At 41.5% G+C, this 22016-nt stretch overlaps 1 protein-coding gene across 1 annotated transcript in view; it reads right to left on the bottom strand.

Moving 5' to 3' along the window:
• LOC113521053 (microtubule-associated serine/threonine-protein kinase 3) overlaps positions 1 to 22016 on the bottom strand; it is a 94766-nt gene that overhangs the window by 10831 nt on the left and 61919 nt on the right. Inside the window, exons 14-36 of the mRNA XM_052895031.1 lie at positions 21017 to 21122; positions 20510 to 20709; positions 19765 to 19835; positions 18013 to 18122; positions 16876 to 16993; positions 16091 to 16215; positions 15557 to 15659; positions 14841 to 15037; positions 14293 to 14388; positions 13642 to 13768; positions 13510 to 13558; positions 12567 to 12694; positions 11664 to 11781; positions 10465 to 10591; positions 9189 to 9290; positions 8096 to 8167; positions 6629 to 6754; positions 5463 to 5575; positions 4685 to 4843; positions 4231 to 4404; positions 3434 to 3709; positions 1307 to 1482; positions 96 to 550 (exon numbers count right to left, since the gene is read on the bottom strand). Coding sequence (XP_052750991.1) covers positions 96 to 550; positions 1307 to 1482; positions 3434 to 3709; positions 4231 to 4404; positions 4685 to 4843; positions 5463 to 5575; positions 6629 to 6754; positions 8096 to 8167; positions 9189 to 9290; positions 10465 to 10591; positions 11664 to 11781; positions 12567 to 12694; positions 13510 to 13558; positions 13642 to 13768; positions 14293 to 14388; positions 14841 to 15037; positions 15557 to 15659; positions 16091 to 16215; positions 16876 to 16993; positions 18013 to 18122; positions 19765 to 19835; positions 20510 to 20709; positions 21017 to 21122 — 3328 coding nt within the window. The remainder of the gene's footprint in view (positions 1 to 95; positions 551 to 1306; positions 1483 to 3433; positions 3710 to 4230; positions 4405 to 4684; positions 4844 to 5462; positions 5576 to 6628; positions 6755 to 8095; positions 8168 to 9188; positions 9291 to 10464; positions 10592 to 11663; positions 11782 to 12566; positions 12695 to 13509; positions 13559 to 13641; positions 13769 to 14292; positions 14389 to 14840; positions 15038 to 15556; positions 15660 to 16090; positions 16216 to 16875; positions 16994 to 18012; positions 18123 to 19764; positions 19836 to 20509; positions 20710 to 21016; positions 21123 to 22016) is intronic.

Below are 22016 nucleotides of genomic sequence, written 5' to 3'. Positions count from 1 at the left end.
CACCCACGGGAAAGGAAGGGATCGCCTATTCTATGCCGGGACCACATGACAATTTATCAACAATAATATCCAGAATGAACAAGCTGTACACTTACTTTCGTCGGGTCAACAGACTCTTGCCTCTTCAATGCTTCACTCTTTTTAATCGACTCTGATCTCTTTGCCTCTATCTTCTCTTGTTTCCTCTCTGCCTTCTCCTGCTTCTCTTGCTTCTTCGCCTCGGCCTTTTCCTGCTTCTCGGTCTTCTTAATAGATCCGCCCCTCTCCATAACTTTCTCTTGTTTACTTTTCTCCTCCGTTTTAACTTCCACACTTTTCTCTTCTTTCACATCTTGCTTCTCGATTTTCTTAATCGAATCTTGTTTCTTTAATTCTGGCTTCTCTTTCTTTTTATCTTTACCCTTGACTTCTTCCTCTTTTAGGCTAGAGTCCGACCTTTTCCTAGCCTTCGGCTGTTCAGGGACGATTGGCGGCGGGGCAGGTTCTTGGATGGTTTGCTTTTTATGTTTGTCATCTGTTGTCAAACTATCCGAGCTGGTTCGACTGTCGTCTGAAAGTAAATTGAATGATTTTAATCATCGCCAGTTGCAATTCTTCTGACTCTTACCGAAGTGGAATCCTACAAGGTTTCCACTTTATCATTTTGTTCTGATGACACTTAATGGAAAGTAATAACCATCATCTATAGATATACCTACACAGCACCGTGGAAAGATCCCAATTCGTTTGCGTCAATAGACACCCAGCAGAACCGTTCCTTATAATCTATAAAGAATTCCTATGTTTGTTATTAATTTCAATCGTAAGCTTCAAATTGTCCAGTTACCCTTGCTATATAAATGTGAGTTAGTTCTCAATTAATCGTTAGAAACATTTGGTAACTATTACGGACAAATTTTCGCGGGTAAAAGCTAGTATATTTTTTTTTTATACCACTGTGGTGGCAAACAAGCATACGGCCCACCTGATGGTAAGTGGTTACCGTAGCCTATGAACACCTGAGATACCAGAGGTATTACGCGTGCGTTGTCGACCCCGAAGAAACCTCTTTACCCCCTTTTGAAGGACACCATGCTGTAGTCTCTTGGGAAAACCTCGGCAGGGAGCTCATTCCACAACCTGAGTATTCGTGGGAGGAAACATCTCTGAAACCACGCAGTATGCGACCATTAAGGCTGTAGGACATGGGGATGAACTCCCTGTGGATGGCGAGCCGTACGATGGTAGAAAGTGGCTGTGGGCATCATATTGAACAATTCCTCTGAGCACATAAATTAATGAAATTAAAAAAATTGAGCAATCATACCCATATTGATGTCCTTGGAAGTGTCAATATTGGACGTCTCCGCCGAGGCGTCCGCGAAGGAATCGTCCGACAGCGACAGCGAAGCGAACGACGTGGAAGCATCGAACGACGACTTGTCCAAGCTCGGCTTCGGCGATGACGTGAAGATGCTTGGTGTCGGCTGCTTCGCTGGCGTCCTGGTAATTACAGAAAGAAGATTTATTAGCTGTGAATCTATCCGCAAAAGAACCAAAGTCACCAACATAATCCAAAGATTAAGCAAGCTGAAGTGACAATGGGCTGGTCACATAGCTCGAAGAACCGACAAGCGATAGGGAAGAAAGGTTCCTGAGTGGCGAACTCGTACCGACAAACGCAATGTAGGACGATAAAACTAGTTGGAGTGACGACCTCAATAGCATTGCAGAGAGTCAGCGGCTGCAGGTGGTTTAGGACAGTTCCTTATGGCAGTATATGGGAGACGCCTATGTTCAACAATACAGGTACCAGTATGTTCAACTGGGAACGATTTATCCAGAGCCAGGGGGCTACAGATATCTTAGACCGCGGGATATCGTTAGGGTAACACATAGGATCTGTGAAATGATGGTATAAAGCAGGGGGAAGCACCAATTATCCTGATGGAGCGACGGGCAAAGGGGTTTAGCTGACCCCATATGCGAAAATAAGATTTTTAACAGGAGACGGATAATGGCTGAAATGATAATATCAATAATCTAGTTCAAACTAACCCACCCCTCTATGTAAGTGGCAAGCGAATCCTTTGATGGCATCACTATTGCAAGCGAGTCCATAAGCTGGATAGAAACATCGGACGTTGCTATCCTAATCAACCACAATAAGTGGGACTCGTTAGCTGTGATGATTATTAATAACAGGGACTAGCGGCCCCATCGACAGCAATACATTTGTCGTAAAACACTTTTTAATAAACTACAAAATTATGGAATTTAAAGACTAGCCTGCGAACAAAATTTCTATTAGTGGAAGAACTCAATAAATAAAAATAAACAAATTAAAAAAATATTAAATTCTCGTTTGAATTTAAACAAAACAATTGGAGTTCCTTAGGGTAGAATTTTAGGACCATTACTTTTTCTGACTACTGACTTTTTCTATATTAATGACCTTCTAGAAACAACAACATATTCATGTGGATTATACGCTGACGACAAGTCACTTATAACACAAACCTAGCCTTGACTATGAAAAAGAAATAACACAAAAAGAACAAATATATATATGTTTGTTATAAAAATATATAAAAAATTGCTATAATGTCTGTAAAACAGACTTTAATAAAAACTTGATAATAATTAAATTTAAAAGGACATTAATCAGAACAAAATATAAATACTGTATACATAATATTGAAGAATTTAAAACGATGAAATTTAATATATAATATACTGTATCAATTATTTGTCCCGGATGGTCTCGAAACTAGTCGCGTTTCCTCAACCAAATCACACAATTAAATTAAAATGAATTGTTTATATATATTACTACATCAGTATCTGATATTTTTAAAACTGTCTTCTCAAAATTATGTATATGTACCTAATATTATTTAAATATAAATTGTAAGGCTCTCTGCCTATAATATAGATACGATGATATGATGATGATGATGATATAGACATGCCCTTACGGAATGTCACAAAATAACTATAAGAGCTTATACACTCTTTACCTATATGCATTGCATATTGTAATACGAAAAGAAATTAATCGACTAATTTCAAGTCGATCTCCGTACGGTCTCCAATCATCTGAAATGTCATCCTCACCTTGATACGTGCTGATGTCTTCAACAGATCGTTTAAGGGTCAATTTTATATAAACAAGCTTGAATTAATTGATTTTAATTGCGAATAGTTATAAAAATACAAATTTTGACGAAAGAGCCGTTGCGTTGATCCACTTGAAATTTTGAAAGTCGTCCGTTGACACATACAGCAAGGTTTTTGTTCCCTTTTCGTACCGAGACGAACCAATCCTTGGGCACATCCGGTGTTGGTATCATTCGCTTCTTATTGTACGCGATACCTATCATTTTCTATCTCAATTTTTCATTTCCACCCATTAAAAATAATCACGTTAGAAAAAGTCATAGTAGCAACATACCAATTAGGCAGATTCCTCGCGTGATGCGTGGGCGAGTCCTTCTCCTCCGCTATCCTGGGCAGCAGCGGCTCGTCGGCCTTGTCCTGCGGCGGCGGCGTGGGCGGTGCCGGCGCGGGCGCCCGCCACACGACACCGCGCCGCGAGCCGCTGCCGCCCACGTTCACGCCCACGCCCACGCCCACGCCCACGCCGACCCCCACACCCACCGTCACCCCTACGCCGCCGCAGCACAGCGGCGATATGGAGCATTTCGACTCCGCTGAGCGGGGGTGTAGTCTAAAATAGATTTTTAAATGATTTTTAAATAAATATGAATTTTGAATTGTTTACGCAACTTAGAATGGCAAAAAAAACTGACGGCCCACCCGATAGAAAGTAGTAACAGTCTCCTATAGACATGAACAGTACCATGGACATAACAGAGTATACTGTTTCGACCATGATACCTCCATGCGTTACCATTCTTGAGGACACAGGTGTTATTCCTCTGTACCTTACAAATTCACTGCCATAACCACATTGTATGTGTGTGACTACCAACACGTGGCACGTGTTCCACCTCTATACGCAAAACATGCGTGGATGAAATGGTAGTCGGTGATTGAGAGTTAATATGAAAGGTTGTAGAATTTCTGGTAGTGAAGACGGTGGGTGGTCCACCTTCGATAATTGGCAAGCACACACATACCATTAGGTTAGCGAAATTAAACAAAATTCTAATCAAATAACCAGTGGTTGAGTAGAGGAAGTTCAAAAGTCAGCCGCGAAATTTCAAAAACAATGGAAGAAAGAGCAACCTGTCCGGCGAGAGCGCCCTCCGCAGCAGCGGCGAGGCGGGGTCGCGGCGGGCCCAGGCGCGCCGGCCGCAGTCCCGCGCCGCCGCCGCGCCCGCGCCGCCCACGCCGCCCACGCCGCCCACGCCGCCCACGCACGCGCCCGCCAGCGGCGACGGGCTGCGAGCCTCGCACCGGCTGTAAGCATCGTCATCATACATGTTACCGCTCGTTACGCATCATAATGTACAATATATTTTTTTGAGCGTGTAAAACAAGTACAATTTGCGTTAAATATAATCTTTATATATATATATATATATATATATATATATATATATATATATATATATATATATATATATATATATATATATATATATATATAATAATAAGATATGACATGTGCTGCAGCGACGCGGCCGTACCGAGCGATGAGCAGACACAGACACAGTCACAGTCACAGTCAGTGAGTCACCTGGTGGGCGAAGCAGGCTGCGGCTGCGGCGAAGGTGAAGGCGTGCGTGCGAGCGGCGACAGCGGCATGTGCTGCAGCGACGCACGCCGCACCTCCCCCGCACCACCCGCACCGCCGCCTGCCACCAGCTTGTGCTTCAGCCCGTGCAGCGACGACGGCCTGGTACATATATGTGAACATCTCAGTCGAGCCAAATAAAAATGTAAAAAGTGAGTAACACAAATGAGTTAAAGTGAATTCAAGTAAATGTACAAAATGAGTGAGACTAGTTCAAATAAATATACACAATAAGTGAGACAAGTGAGTTCAAGTAACTGTACAAAATGAATGAGAGAATGAGTTCAAGTAACTGTACAAAATGAGCAGGACAAGTGAGTTCAAGTAACTGTACAAAATGAGAGAGACACGTGCATTCAAGTAACTGTACAAAATGAGTGAGAGAAGTGAGTTCAAGTAACTGTACAAAATGAGCAGAACAAGTGAGTTCAAGTAACTGTACAAAATGAGAGAGACACGTGCATTCAAGTAACTGTACAAAATGAGTGAGATAAGTGCGTTCAAGTAACTGTACAAAATGAGCAGAACAAGTGAGTTCAAGTAACTGTACAAAATGAGAGAGACACGTGCATTCAAGTAACTGTACAAAATTAGTGAAATAAGTGCGTTCAAGTAACTGTACAAAATGAGTGAGACAAGTGAGTTCAAGTAACTGTACAAAATGAGTGAGACAAGTTGAAGTATCAGTACAAAGTAAGACGACATGATAAGGTAACGTTACCTCTGGTAGTGCGTAGTGGTGTGCAGGGGGCTGTCGGTGGCGGGTGAGGAGGACGCGGGCGATGAGGGACAATCGCCGCTGCCCACACCACCCACGCTGCTGCCCGACACCATCTATACACACGCACACATACGTGTACATACATACACACTATATCCCATTTATTCACAACAGCCCATGTTACGTGCCGATAAAGTAATTTTTATAGGTAAAAGAGTTTTTAAAATCCGTTATGTATTTTTTGTTTTTTTTTTTTATTAAGTACGAAAATTAAATGTTTCCATTTAATAGCATTGATATAGATAATCATAATCTCCTACAAACCAATTTTAACTATTGAGATCTTTTCTCAGTTTCTTTTCACATTGAGAAATTAGGGCAAATGAAAAAATAAAATATTCTAATAGCTAAAATAGCTTTATTAGATGTTTGATACTTTTATGAATAAGTTAGTTAAGACAAGACTGATATTGGGTTGGAGAGGAGGCTGCATTTAATTCTGCTGAGTTGAGTTGCGGGCGATAACTATTCCTCTTGCACTGCGTTAACCGAACCGTTATTTTATACCTCATCACGATAGATCTCACGCGATTCCAGACATGTTTCCTCTCACGAACACTCAGGTAGTGGAATGACCGCCTGGTCGAGGTTTTCCTAAGAGTCTACAGCATGGGGTTTTTCAAAAGGGGGTTAAAGAGATTTCTTCAGATTCGGTAACGCATGCGTAATATCTCTGATATTGCAGGTGTTCATAGGCTACGGTAACCACTTACCATCAGGTGGGTCGTATGCTTGTTTGTCACCTAAGTGGTATAAAAAAAAAAGATCTTTTTTGGAGTAGACAGAAAAAATCCTTCATTCAATTTCATAACTCGTCTCATACATACAAGTTAATTATAAAGATCATAAATATCTAGACAGAGATGGTTGTTGAGCGTTTTGTATGGGGACCGGAAGTTGTCACTTATCTGTCATATGACAGATGTCAACTTGACACAATCCAATCTAGGGATGGGAATAGTATTGACATTAATAGTTCCATACAAAATTAATTGAAGATTACGACGTCGTATCGGTTAGGTAATACTGGTGGTGGGAGTGGACTCCAAAGAGGTTCTGTATGATATAAGATGATATAAGAGTGGTGGCGCGTGGTGGAGGCGCACCTGGTGCATCTCCTGCGAGGCGCGCTTGGTGGAGATGCGGCGGAACAGCGAGCAGCGCCGCCGCGGCCGCGCGCGCGCCGCCGCCGCCGCGCGCCGCCCGCCGCCCGCCCGCCGCCGCCCGCCCGCCTGCCCACAGTGCACAGTGCACAGCACAGCGCATCCACTCACTACTACACTACTACACTACATCGTGTGCTCCGACTTACACTACATCTATTATCCAATATCATGCCCGCGGCCCCTTTCTATCATCGTACAGCTCGCCATCGACAGGGAGTTCACCCTCATACCCTACAGCCTCGCGTACGTACAACGCAGTTTCATAAATGTTTTCTCCCACGAACATTCAGGTTATAGAATAAGCTGCCTGCCGAGGTATTCCCAAGAGACTACAGCATGGAGTTCTTCAAAAGGAGGATAAAGAGATTTCTTCAGAGTCGGCAACGTGCGCGTAATACCTCTGATATTGCAAGCGTTCATAGGCTACAGTAACCGCTTACCATCAGGTGGGCAGTATGCTTATTTGCCACCTCAGTGGTATAAAAAAACTAAATGTAAAAGTTAGTAATTCCTTTAAAAACATACCTTTTAACTACAAATATTGGAAGAAAGGTATTGTTAGCAATGGAGTTTGACAGTCCCATTTCTAGCAATATACCCTATTAGATCGACATCCACGTGAGTCCCTTGGAAACCATCGACAATTCTTGTTGAATTCGTCACGATAGGCAAACTAACCTGCTTCATCCTCACCCATCATCCATCACCGATGCCCCCCCAGTATATACTGATAACGCAGACAGGGTTACCATTTTATTATCACCCATTAAAAATAACTAAAGACATTACCAAAATACCCCTTCTTTCCCATAAGTATTGTAAGAGGTAACTAATAAAACTTAACAAAGATTAAGCAACCTAACTTACCAAAGCCTAACTGCGACTACCAACCCACCTGCCAAGCTTGACAACTGATATGGTAATATGATATAAACCGACCTAACAAAATAGTTAAAAAATACGAATACGAATCGAACAGTTAAAAATATAAAAAAAAAAAAAATTAAATCCCCACCCCCAAGTCGTGGTAAACATTTTTTTACTTTTAGTTATTCATTAGTACATATATGTACATGACGGACTTAATGCTAAAAGCATTCTCTCCCAATCAACCATAGGGAAGTGTCAGAATACTTGAATGCGGTACTAGTAATTATTGATATACATACATACTAAAATTACATATATAAACGAATAAATATATATGAATAACAAATATACTTACACATATATGACATATACTATATTATACACTGAATTGAGAATAATATAAAGCACTTCCTGTTCGGATAAAGTAAAAAAGTGAGCGTGAACGTTTTTGTTGTTGAACATTGTGAATCATTTTTAAATTACCAAATATTTTGACCAATTCTTCGTTAACTACCTTATACCTGTACTAACTTATACCTGTATAGTGGTCTGATCCAAAGGCGTAGCGCGTAACGTAGCATGTGGCGCCGCCAGTAGCAACCGTAACACCTGCAATAAACAATTCACAGTCGTAACTCACTCACATTTTATACAAGCTGTTAGAAACAAAGAGATGATGGAATGACAAGATGAAAGGGTGTAAAATGATGAGCTAGTAATAACATTAGATAAGATGCTGAGGTTTCTTTTTTATAGATCTTAGAATGGCAAACAAGCTGACGGCCTACCTGATGGAAAGTGATAACTGTCGCCTATAGACATAAGCAATACCGTGAACATAACAGAGTATACTTTTTGCCCATGATACCCCCCATGTGTTGCCATTCCTGAGGACTCAGGTGGTGCAAGAGTGAGATAAAGTAGTCCAATATAAAAATAAAATTATCATCATCATAGATGATAATGATGAAATCATTATTTCAGCCATGGTGGCGGTGGTGGTGGTGGTGATGATGATGGTGGTGGTGATGGTGGTTGTGGTGGTGGTGATGGTGGTGGTGGTGGTGATGGTTTGGTGATGTGATGGTGGTGGTGATGATGGTTTGGTGATGTTATGATGGTGAATCATGGTGGTGATGATTCAGTTTGGTGATGTGATGGTGGTGGTGATAGTTTGGTGATGTGATGGTGGTGGTTATGATAGTTTGGTGATGTTATGGTGGCGATGGTGATGGTTTGGTGATGTGATGGTGGTGATGATGACGGTTTGGTGATGTGATGGTGGTGGTGATGATGGTTTGGTGATGTGATATTGGTGGTGATGGTTTGGTGATGTGATGGTGGTGGTGATGGTTTGGTGATGTGATGGTGGTGGTTATGATAGTTTGGTGATGTGATGGTGGCGGTGATGATGGTTTGGTGATGTGATGATGGTTTGGTGATGTGATGATGGTAGCGATGGTTTGGTGATGTGATGGCGGTGGTGATGGTTTGGTGATAATGATGATGTGTTGTTGGTGATGTGATGGTGACGTTAGTGGAGGTGGTGGTCGTGATGGTGATGTATTGGTGGTGATGGTGGTTTGATGGTGATGCGTTGGTGGTGGTGGCGACGGTGGCGGCGCTGTACCTGCGTGTGCAGCAGTCCCTGCACGGACTCGCCGTTGAGCTGCGTGATGAGGTCGCCGGCGCGCAGCCCCGCCGCCCACGCCGCGCCCTGCTCGCTCACCGCCTGCGCAGTAACAAATTATATTAATCAATTTAAAACAAACCGACCAAAAAGGGAATAATGTAAAATCCTTAGATCTGAGAGTCTCCAGAGAAAAACACCAGTACATCGCACTAGACTTTATGACAAGTCGTTCGCCATATGTTTGATACAATATTAATAAATAGGAGTATTTATTGGTGCAATTATAGTATTTAATATATTTATCGGTTTTTGGGCAGCAGTCGTCTCTCTTAATACATACACAGAAGTCGAAGAAGAAATAGCGATTGCCAACCTACCTGCCAAGCGTGGCAATTACTGGCAACCCCTCTCCCCCTTATGGGGGAAGCCTGGCTGAGACTGATATGTTTTATAAGTTTGTTAGGGACATTTATCAATTATTTCACAATAACAAATTTTAATTGACAACTGTTACCATTGCTTCCTTGTCTACGTCTGAAATATTGAGTTTCGTGCCTTCAGTCAAACCGTTTATAATTATTGTTCTTCATCCAAAGGTGAATTGGAGAAGATCGCTTTTAGCGACAGGTCGCCCATTGTTTTTTTTAATGTAATATTTTCTTGTAATTTTTTTTTTATACAACTTAGAATGGCAAACAAGCTGACGGCCCACCTGATAGAAAGTGGTAACCGTCGCCTACAGATATGAGCAGTACCATGGACATAACAGAGTATACTGTTTTGCCCATGATACCCCCCATGCGTTGCCATTCCTGAGGACTCAGGTGTTATTCCTCCGTACCCTGTAAATTCACGCCATATCCCACCATTCAAATCGAAACCCAGCCATGCAAACACAACTGTTTTACGGTTGAAACACGAATGGGACAGAGGTACCCAAGCAATCTACTCTTGTACAAAATCTCCCTCTAGTAAATTGTTTATAATAAGTTTGCTATTGTAATCTTATAAAGGAAAGAAAGAGTATCTATCTTAATTCTATTTACTGATTTAGATATGACATTATATATATATATATATATATATATATATATATATATATATATATATATATAATTGCTAATTTGTATACCTCGATATATGAGGTTTGCTCACAGAGGACTTATCTTGTTTTACCATCCATTGTTACCTATGTATTACAAAGTGAAAAAATGAAATTAAACAATTACAGTTATCATGAGTAACAGACAGATAAACATAATACTGTACCGACCGAGACCAAATGGTGCATGGTGTAGTAGTCCGTGTCGCCGTAGTACACGCGCACCGTGTGGATCGTGAAGCCGAAGCCGCGCGGGCCGCGCCGTACCACGATCGGGGGCTTCGACGACTGAATTAAACTGTAACACAATTATAACGGTTATGTTCTACTAACTGTATTAACACTTTGCTGGCCGGTGACGAGTTAACTCGTCATTGCACGTTATTACAATTTTACTTTAATTTAAAAATTTTTAACCATGACAGACAGTGCGTTAAAGTTAACTTAATAATTAATTTTTATTTTAATTTAATTAGCTTCGCACGGATCGATAAAAATTTCGATAATAATTATCCTTCATCCTTTTGACAACGGACGACCTGTATATCGTTCGTACTTTACGTTTTGCGTCTTTCTTGGTCATGCACATGACCAAGGAATGAAACTCATTCCTTGCTTATGTTTTTGTTTTTCATCTAAATTTCACACCAATTTAAGACAAATGAAAAATGGCTATTCGTGGGCCCGCGAGCCTCATCTTACACCACATCATTGCTTTCCATCAGATGAGATTGTGATCAATCGTGGGAACCTTTCAATAGTAAAATAAATATAAAACTACAATTGTGGGAAAACCAGTTATTATGGTCTATAAAATAAACTACCAAACCGATTTTGTTAAAATTTCTATGGGACCAATCTAGAAATTTGATCCTTTTAAAAAAAAAAAAAATGCAAATCGATCTACAACTGACGGAGTTACGATATAACAAAAATAAAAAAAAAATACCGAATTGAGTACCTTCTTCTTTTTATCAAGTGTATTCACCACGATGGGCTAACTGGCCTACCTTTTCATTCTCACCTATCATCCTTCACTGGTGCCCCGCCAGTGTATACCGATAGCGCGGGCGGGGTTACCATTCCAATATCATTCATTAAAAAAAAACAACCCATTATCATCTATAAAAAAAAACATACCCTATCAGGTTGATCTCCACACGGTGCCCATGGAAACCATCGTGGTTAAATCTTGTTGAATTCGTCACAATGGACAAAGTAACCAGATTTCTTCCTCACCTACAATCCCTCACTAGTGCCACACTATGGGAGAGACCTACGTTCACCAGTGGACAGTCAACTATCTATCAACGATCGTTCATTTAAAAAATAACAAGTGTCTTTTGAAAGTATGTTACAAGTGTACTGACGAGTGGTTGGCGAGCGCGAAGGGCGAGGGTGGGTCGCGGCAGGGCGACGAGTCGCGCGACGAGTTGGTGGACGACGTGTTGCCCGCGCACGGGGACCCCGCGCCGCCCGCCTCGTCCGCTGCAACCGACACTGCGCCTCAACATGCGGACTGCTGTAGCGGGCTCCAACAGCCCTATCGCTACCAATATACCCTATCTGGGGGGAAGGGATTGCTAGTAATGTGGACTACCAGTCCCATTGCTAACAATATACCCTGTCAGGTCGACTTCCCCATAATCCCCATAGAAACCAGCTGAATTCCAGGTGTATTCATCACGATGGGCTAACTGACCTGCCTTTTCATCCTCACCTGTCATCCCTTACTAATGCTACACCAACGTATACCGTTAGCGCAGGCGGGGTTACCATTCCATTATCAGGGGGAAAGGGATTGTTAGTAATGGGGTGTCAATGACCCATTGCTAGCAATACACCCTATCAGGTCGACCTCCACGCGATTCCCCCTGGAAACCGTCGTGGTCAATTCTAGTGAAATTTGTCACGATGGGCTTACTGACCTGCCTTTTCATTCTCACCTATCATCCCTCACTGATGCCCCGCCAGCGTATCCCGATAGCGCAAGCGGGGTACCATTACATTATCACTCATTAAAAAAAAAACATTCCATTATCGTCCATTAAAAAAAAAATACCCTATCAGGTTGATCTCTACATGGTGCCCGTGGAAACCATCGTGGTTAAATCTTGTTGAATTCATCACAATGGACAAAGTACCCGCATTTCTTCCTCCCCTATCATCCCTCACTAGAGCCAGACTATGGAGAAGACCAACGTTAAACAGTGGACAGTTAACAGTGGATATGATTTATATATAAATATATAAACATTAATAATATACGTTACCTGGATGTATGACCAGCGATAATCCGGACGTGCTCGCCGAACGTCGCATCGACTTCGTCGCCAGGAACGCTGGCTTCGACTTCTCCGGTTTTTCTATACTCCTCTCTTCTTTTTTTACGATGTCTGACCTGTAAACAAAATTTTTTTAACCTTTACTGAGAACACTTTCCAGAAAAAGTATAGGAATTTAATACTATATATGTATATAAATAATTATTTTCTGCCTTGTAACCTTTGTAAGACTGGTTATTCTACGCACATGTTGCTGTCTCACTAACTCATGTCATAGCAATATAATATGCTTAAAAAAGAGTACAAACGATCCATGACTCCTAAGAAATGTGAGTACTTTATGCTGGGACCACATTCGGCGTACTTTCATCATCATATCATCACCGACTGCCGAGTACTGTGCATCATGTAAAACGACGCATGCAATGCACTTAAAAATGTATATAATACATCGTTACCGATCTTCCATCGATAGGAGATCGATGTGCTGACGTTTTAACAGGCGGATTATAAATTTACTTAATCTAACAACCGATCTTTATCATAATTTTGTGATACAACTTTTGGTACTTTCCCCAACACTGAGGAGTTTAAAAATAAAATTGTATAAAAACAATAAAGGTATCGACTTTCTAGACAACAGCACATCTGCTTATAATCTTGCGATAGATTCACAATACAAAAATTCCTAGTCGAGCCAAATTTAGGAATTTTAGAGAACAAACTTTTCAGAATTTGCTCAAGTCTGTGTATTTCAGATTTTGTTCCTTTTCTTTAATATTTCTTGAAGTCCGGGGAAGGTTTTCACGAACAGAGAAATGGGTATTTTTCCCCTTACAAAAACTGAACCTAACTGTCAACTTGGACAATTTTTGCGACAGAACGACATCTGGTGGGAGAGTTAGGTTATGAAAAAAGGAAAAGTACATACGTCCTCGGTACGAGGGCGAGCGCAGCAGCCGGCGGCGGGTGGTGGTGCGTTACGAGCGAGTGCGGCAGCGAGCCGAGCGAGCCCATGGACACGTGCGGCGTGAACGGCGCGATCGGCGCGATCGGCGCGGCCGGCGCGGCCGGCGCGGCGGCGCGGGCGGCGCGTGCGGGCGCAGCGTGGCGCGGCGGCGGCAGGCCGGCGACACGTCGTCCGAGTCCGTCTGCGACGACTCCGCCGTCGACGCGCTGCCGCCCACCATCTGACCACACGCAACACGAACAAATAACTTCATATGCAGTCAATATCTAATGTTTACAGTTAAATACGAACAAAAACGCTAAAACAACATTTCGAATTAAGAGATAGAATTATAAAAAAAAACTATTCAAAAGTGATTAGAGTTCATTTTATTATTACTTTTTAATTATTGTTCTATTGAACAATATTCCATTTTCGTTAGTTATATTCTCGAAATTTCCAAAATTAACACAACATAAACAACAGTTTAAATAATTATTTGATACATTTAATGAACAGTAGTACTGCGTTGTATTTTTTTTTTTTGTTAAACGTAACCTATTCAGTGTTCTGATTCTTTACAATTATTTTGTACAACGCCATCTAGCGATACATATTGTACCTAAAAATTATTCTTTATTACTATCAATTATTCCTTGACAGACAGTATTAACAGCCTGTAAAATAGATACAATTTTAGCAGTGGACAATTAACAGATGATAAGATGATGACAATGCTGATGGCGGCGAAGTGATCCTACGTACCGGACACTTGGGATGATGATGCAGCGCTGCGGTGGGCGCGGTGGGTGTGGTGGGCGGTCCCGCGCTGTCCGGCGTGCCCGGCCAGCTGTCCGTGCTCTGCACCAACGAAGACATCACATTCAATTTAATTATTTAGATAGATAGATAGATATATCGTTTATTTGTTTGTTACTAATCACACACAACATGTTCATAAGAATAGATAATACATAAAACAACATAAGATTTATAAAATTGTGTTATTATGTGTGATCTGCAGCAATACAAAAGAAGTCGTCGAAGCTCAGCGTGGAACATTGTTCAAGGAACAAAACACTGATTTTCAGCTTTAACCCATTTGAGGGTATTTAACAAAAAAAACATTCATTTTAACAAATCTACATCTAGTGAAAATATTGTAGGTATTTTTTTGTATCTAATTGTTTTTTGTAACTTTTTAGACTGACAGGTTTCTAGCTTGAATAGATAAAAAAAATCTATATCTAGGGAAATATGCGATCAAAGATACGCTAAATGTAGGACTAGAGTTTTAGTAGAGGAATACTCACCCTCGAGTCGTGCGAGATCGCGGAATGCGAATGTGGGTGTGAGTGTGAATGCGAGTGTGAATGCGAGTGGTGGTAGTGGCGGCGCCACTGCGGCGAGGTGCTCGAGAAGGCGGCGAACACTGCGTCCTCGGCACCTTCCGCGCCCTCCGCCGCCTCGTCCGTGTCCACCTCGCTGTGGTTGTATCGGTCGCATCGGCCTGTCGATACACATACATACACTCGTTTACAACACATATAGCTGGGGATTGTTAGCAACGAAGAATATAGCTCCGTTGCTAGCAATATACCATGACGGGGGGAAAGGGATTGTTAGTAATGAAGACTGAGAATCCTATTGCTAGCAATATACTGCTTGCTCGCGGTTCTCCCTGGAAACTATCATGGTTAATTTCTGATGAATTCATCACGATGGGCTAACTAGCCTGTATTCATTCTCATCTATCACCCTTCACTGGTGCTCCGCCAGCGTATCCCGTTAACGCAGGCGGGGTTACCAATCCATTTTCATCCAACAAAAAAAACAGCGTAACGATTAAATTTCTAATTATTATTATTATTGTGTATTTGAGTATTATGACGAATATTAATATAAAAAAAAAATATTATATTATGTTGAAATTTTGACATTGTACACTGGACATAAGTTAAACGATTTCCCACGATATGGGGACTAATCTCACCATTAAACAATCACGTACAATCAAAATAGCACTCACTGTCAAAATAGCTGGTATCCTCGTCGTTCTCCAGCTGCGGTATGAATTCCGCCTTCCTCCGCAGTAAGTTGTTCCAGTCCAGTCCGCAGAAATATACATGCTCCTGTGAAAGGACACGTCCATACTTACAAATGTGAAAGTGGGTTTGATTTTTGTTACCTTATAGCGCCTTAATGGCTGTAGTATTTGTCAAATAAATAAATAATAGACTTTAAAACATATATAATTAAGCGATGATGAAATAAAACTATTTACAAGCACAGTACAGAAATAGTAGGGAAAATAGATAGATAGTACACGGAACAGTTCGCGTATTTATATAGGTCACGCAGAAGCGATAAACACTGGTCTAACGTGCATGCAAAAAGAGGTTTTCACTGCACTGACACTGCGCGTTGTCGACTGACTTCTTTTTACCACTGAGGTGGTAAGCTGACGGCCCATCTGATGGAAAATGGTAACAATCGTCTACAGACATGAACCGTGGAACCATAGTATAGGATCCGTCATGCGTCGCCATTCACGAGGACTGACCTTGACTTGGTGCGTGCCGCCGGTGCCGAGGCGGTCGCGAGGGTTGCGCGCCAGCAGCTCCGTGATGATGCCGCGCGCCTCCGCCGCGATCGGGAAGTCCTCCTCCGACGGCCACTCGATGTCGTCTGCGCATACGCAACAAACTCCAAATATTTACATAAAGATACTATGACATAATACTGATACAATGATTAAAGCCCCCATACACGAAGCGATCAATAAGTTGATTAACGTTAAATCAACATTCTAAGCTAGGATAAATCTATGAAATAAACTCTTTTATAGCATTTTTTTTTATACAACTTAGAATGGCAAACGAGCTGACGGCCCACCTGATGGAAAGTGGTAACCGTCGCCTATAGACATGAGCAGAACCATCGACATAACTGAGTACACTGTTTTGCCCATGATACCCCCCATGCGTTGCCATTCCTGAGGACTCAGGTGTTATTCCTCTGTACCCCAGTAAATTCACTGCCATATCCCACCCATCAAACCGAAACACAGCCACGTAAACACAACTGTTTCACGGTTGAAACACGAATGGGACAAAGGTACCCAAGCAATCGACTTTTGTACAAAGTCTCCCTCTGGATAAAGCATAAAGCCCCCATTCCTTATAGTAATCTATGGGAGAGGCCTATGTTTATTAATGGACAGTTAACAGTCGATAGAATAATAATGATTAAAGTCCCCATACATGGAGCGATCGACAAATTGATTAAGTTATTATTCTAAGTCCTAAGCTAAAACAAAGCTAATGATTCTATGATAGTAATACAAACCGTTGACCGTATGAGCAAACAATTCCTCAGGTGTGTCACCGAAGAACGGCACGCATCCGACCAGGAATTCGTAGAGGATAATCCCCATAGACCACCAGTCTACCGGCTTGCCGTAACCCTGACCAGAAACAGATAAGTGTCATTTATCAGGAATAGCAACACACGAGGGTTGCCATGCATATTACAGATGGTGCAATTTACATATATGTATAATCATGTCTTAGTATAGATAGAGCATCGACTCTCAAAAACGGGTCAACTTTTTGTCAGCTGACTCGTCTTTTTATCAATGTTTTATATACTTACGCACATAATATATATTCATGTATCTATCTGTGTATTATAACACTAATTGGTTGCCTTGAATTTGTGTAGTCCATGGAGATGGGGCACTGGTGACTTGTGACACAGGTACTTCTAAACCTACCGTAAGCACCAGTCTCTCACAAAATTGGTCGTCATATCGAATTGTACCTCAAGTTGTCACTTTATATTACCTTTTGTGAAGAGAAAATAAACCATTCATTCATTCATCTATATTTAATTATTTAAAAAATAAAATTTGTTTTTACACATTAAAAACATGCAAAAATTATAAAACAAAATAAAAATAGAAGTTATAAAGGAATCATAACTATTTATCACACAAAATTGTATGAAAAAGTTAATCCATTTTTCTCGAAGCATTTATATGAAGACACTATATCTATATAATCTAAGAGTTGTGTATTCAATATAGTAATCGAGTCACAGCACGTTCGTGTAGGGGGAAGGGGTTGTTAGTAACGCGGACTTCCAGTCCTATTGCTAGCAATATACGCTATTAGGTCGACCTCCACGTGGTTCCTCCTGGAAACCATCGTGCTGAATCCCAGGTGTGTTCATCACGATGGGCTAACTGACCTGCCTTTTCATCCTCACCTTTCATCCCTCACTGGGGTCCCGACAGCGTATACCGTTAACGCAGGCGGGGTTTTATTAAAAAAAAAGCACGTTCTTGTGTACGCGTATGCCTGTACGTGTATGTGTGTGTACGTACATGAGTGTATGCGTGTGGTTGCATGTGTACGCGTGTATGTGTGAGTAAACGGGTGTAAGATTGTGTATATGCGTGTGCGCAGCTCTTTGCGGCCTCACCTGCCTGAGTATCACCTCGGGCGCGATGTACTCGGGCGTACCGCACACCTGCTTATCAGAGAACTGCCGAGCCTCGCGGTCCGCGTACTCCTCGTATAGATTCGTTGCCACTGAATAATAAATACAAGTATGAGAACAAATATCCAAGTAGAACGGACGCTCTAGTGCAGTGTTTTTCAAAGCGTGGGTCGTGACCACTTGGAGAATCCCCGAACCTCTACAAGGGGGTCGCGGGAGGTCGCGAAGCAGTGATAAATCAACAGTTTCATAAATACACCAAAACAATCTATAATACATAATGAAGTATTTATAACAGACATAGATTACATTTTTTTTTATACAACTTAGAATGGCAAACAAGCTGACGGCCCACCTGATGGAAAGTGGTAACCGTCGCCTATAGACATGAGCAGTACAACGGACATAACAGAGTATACTGTTTCGCCCATGATACCCCCCATGCGTTGCCATTCCTGAGAACTCAGGTGTTATTCCTCTGTACCCTGTAAATTCACGCCATATCCCACCCTTCAAACTGAAACACAGCCATGCAAACAACTGCTTCACGGTTGAAACACGAATGGGACAGTACCCAAGCAATCGACTTATGTACAGTCTCCCTCTGGTAATTACATGTCTGTTTTAGATACTTTATTATGTATTTATTTTATTTTATCGATACCCAACTGTGAATATAAATACAACTATACGGATTTCATAATTTTACTATAATAAAACACATTCGAAACCGTGGATGGTAGGGGGTCTCAAGATATTTTTACATAATAAGGGGGTCGCGTCATGAAAAATATTGAAAAACACTGCCCTAGTGGATTCAGTAATGATAACCACATTGGCTAACACGCGTCCTATCGGTCAGTATGCTTTGCATGCAACAGAAGTTACATCGTGCGTCTCGCTCATTTGCATACGTGAACCGAAGTTACATCGTGCGTCTCGCTCACTCGCATACGTGTAGCATCTGTTGATTTATATCATAAATTTATTTGTTAAATAAATAAAGATGTGTCCCTTCCAAACTACGAATGTTATAATGGGATAGTAGGTATTTCTGGGACTTTATTGTATTTCTAGGTACGTGCCTTCAAACCTTCCTTTCACATGGGTATCGTAAAAGGTGACTAAGGGTACATAATGGTCGAGGGATGGGCAACATTGACCCTCTTTAAATATCACCAAAACCTAACTGCGGTTGCCAACCCGCTTGTCAAACGTGACAACTACTGCTGAAACTCTCTCTATGTTTAGCAATGGACATTTAATAGCTAACATGGTGCTACATTCCCAAAGGAAAGAATATGAGTGTCGGTATATGAGCACTTTTTTTTTTCATTTAAGAGTTTCCTCTTGTCGGTGCAACTAATTCATGCATCTTCTTCCAGCCAGCTCTAGCCCAGGCCATATCCTTGACCTCCCTATACGACATGACACCTAGTGTTTCTTTTATCTATCCCATGTAGTTATTCCTCGGTCTTCCTCTCCCTTTTGCTCTCTATTTTTCCTTCTACAATGCTCTTTAAAAAAATCGTCATGTCGTATAAGGTGGCCCAGCATTTTGCCTCCTCTATTCTCTATTATTTTAATTAATATTCTTTTCTCGTTCACTCTTATGGCATATATGAGCACTTAACAGATTTTAATTAAGTAGTAATAAGTAAAACCATGTAATAAAATCAGAAATTGTCAGCATCCAAAAATTACAAATTTAACAAAAAATACTCCAATACTCACATGACATAAGACCCATCTTGCTGAGTCCGAAGTCAGTTAGCTTTATGTGGCCAGTTGCCGTGATGAGCAGACTATTAGAAAAAAAACATGCTTTTATGAAATTTATGATCAATCTTTACTTTAACACAAAATTTAGGAAGTATGTTTCAAGCAGCTGAGATATCCAGGGAAACTAGTAATATTAAAGATATCTCAGTTCGATTGAGCTAAACGAGAATTACGCAGTGTTTCTGTTTTTAAGACAGACGGCCGAGGACTAAGAGGCGAAGGGTAGGTGGCAAGGGGCGAGGGGTAGGTAGCGAAGGGCAAGGGTTTTTTTAATGGGTGATAATGGAATGGTAGCCCCACCCGCGCTATCGGTATACACCGGCGGGGCACCAGTGAAGGAGTGAGTGAGGATAGGTGAGGATGAAGCAGGTCAGTTAGCCAATCGTGACGAATTCAACAAGAATTGTTCACGATGGTTCCCAGGGGAAACAACGTGGAGGTCAACCTGACAGGGTATATTGCTAGTAATGTGGCTATTTGACCTCATTACTAATGATACCTTTCCCCCTGAAGGGCTAGGGGTAGACGGGTAGGTGGAGAGATGAAGGGCAAGTTAGCAAGGGTTAGATGGCGAGAGGCAAGAGGACGAGTGTTTGATGGTGAGGGGCATAAGGTGAGGGGCAAGGCGGCGAGGGGTAGACGGCGAGGGGAAGGCGGCTCGGGGTAGGCGGCTCGGTGTAGGTGGCGGGGTACCGACTTGTCGGGCTTGAGGTCGCGGTGCACGATGCCGTAGGAATGCAGGTACTCGACGGCCAGCACGGCCTCCGCGAAGTAGTGGCGCGCCATGTCGGCCGGCAGCGGCCCGGCGCGCAGCAGCGTGGCGCAGTCGCCGCCCTCTACGAACTCCAGGATCAGGCACAGGTGCCGCCTCGTCTCGAACGAGCAGTACATAGTCACCTGCGCAAGCCAATGTCTTTGTCAATGGGGTTACCATTTCAGTATCCTCTATTAATAGTATGTTTTATAAACGCATTACATTGAAAATATATAAATATAGAACGCGGACTTAAACTTTTATTTTTTATTTATTTATAAATCTACTAATAGTAGATTTTTCTTTTCAACAACAACAAGGCTTTTGGTGCCCCAAATTGTAGCTTCGAACGGCACAAACTAAATATGAAATCGATACAGTACTAAATTCTAATTTCAATTCAAGTTCAGATTTGACGCAATAATCGCTTAAAAATATGTACAAACTCACCACAAATGGGTTGTCAGCAAAACTGAGTATGTCCCTCTCAGCGAACGCCTGCTCCACCTGATTTCTTAGTATCAAATTGTTTTTACTTATTTTCTTCATTGCATACCTGCGAGACAAAAGAATATTAACAATATGTCATATACCACTGCATTCATTGGTATTGAAATTAGTTGCTTTAGAAAGAAAGCAACATAGGAAGAAACACAGGTGTCCAATTTTTTACAAATTTACTTTAATTATTAAGTATTTAATACCCGATAATGAAATCTTAATAACTCTAAAAAATGCTTATGTTGATACTTGGGATAAGCTGCAAGTCTTTTGGCTTGAGATAAGCTGCAAGTATTTTGGCTTGGGATAAGCTACAAGTCTTTTGACTTAGGATAAGCTGCAAGTCATTTGACTTGGGATAGGCTGCAAGTCTTTTGGCTTGAGATCCGCTGTAAATATTTTGGCTTGGGATAAGTTACAAGTCTTTTGACTTAGGATAAGCTGCAAGTCCTTTGACTTGGGATAGGCTGCAAATCTTTTGGCTTGAGATAAGCTGCAAGTATTTTGGCTTGGGATAAGTTACAAGTCTTTTGACTTAGGATAAGCTGCAAGTCCTTTGACTTGGGATAGGCTGCAAATCTTTTGGCTTGAGATAAGCTGCAAGTATTTTGGCTTGGAATAAGTTACAAGTCTTTTGACTTAAATATTTTGGGATAAACTCTTTTGACTTAGGATAAGCTATTTTGACTTGGGATAGGCTGCAAATCTTTTGGCTTGAGATAAGCTGCAAGTTTCTTGACTGCAAATCCTTTGATAACCTGCAATCTTTTTTGAGATAAGCTGCAAGTATTTTGGCTTGGAATTTTTGACTTAGGATAAGTTGCAAGTCTTTTAGACCGGACTCTTACATACATATAAAATTATCGACCGAGATTCCTCTTCTGGTTTTAATTTAGTTATTGGCATTAGTATAACATAATTTTAACTCACTATTTTGGTCTTAATTTAG

Source organism: Galleria mellonella, unplaced genomic scaffold, assembly GCF_026898425.1.
Source record: "Galleria mellonella isolate WM207_F2 unplaced genomic scaffold, CSIRO_AGI_GalMel_v1 utg261, whole genome shotgun sequence".
NCBI classification, from domain to species: Eukaryota; Metazoa; Arthropoda; class Insecta; order Lepidoptera; family Pyralidae; genus Galleria; species Galleria mellonella.
This window is presented reverse-complemented; position numbering and strand designations above follow the sequence as displayed.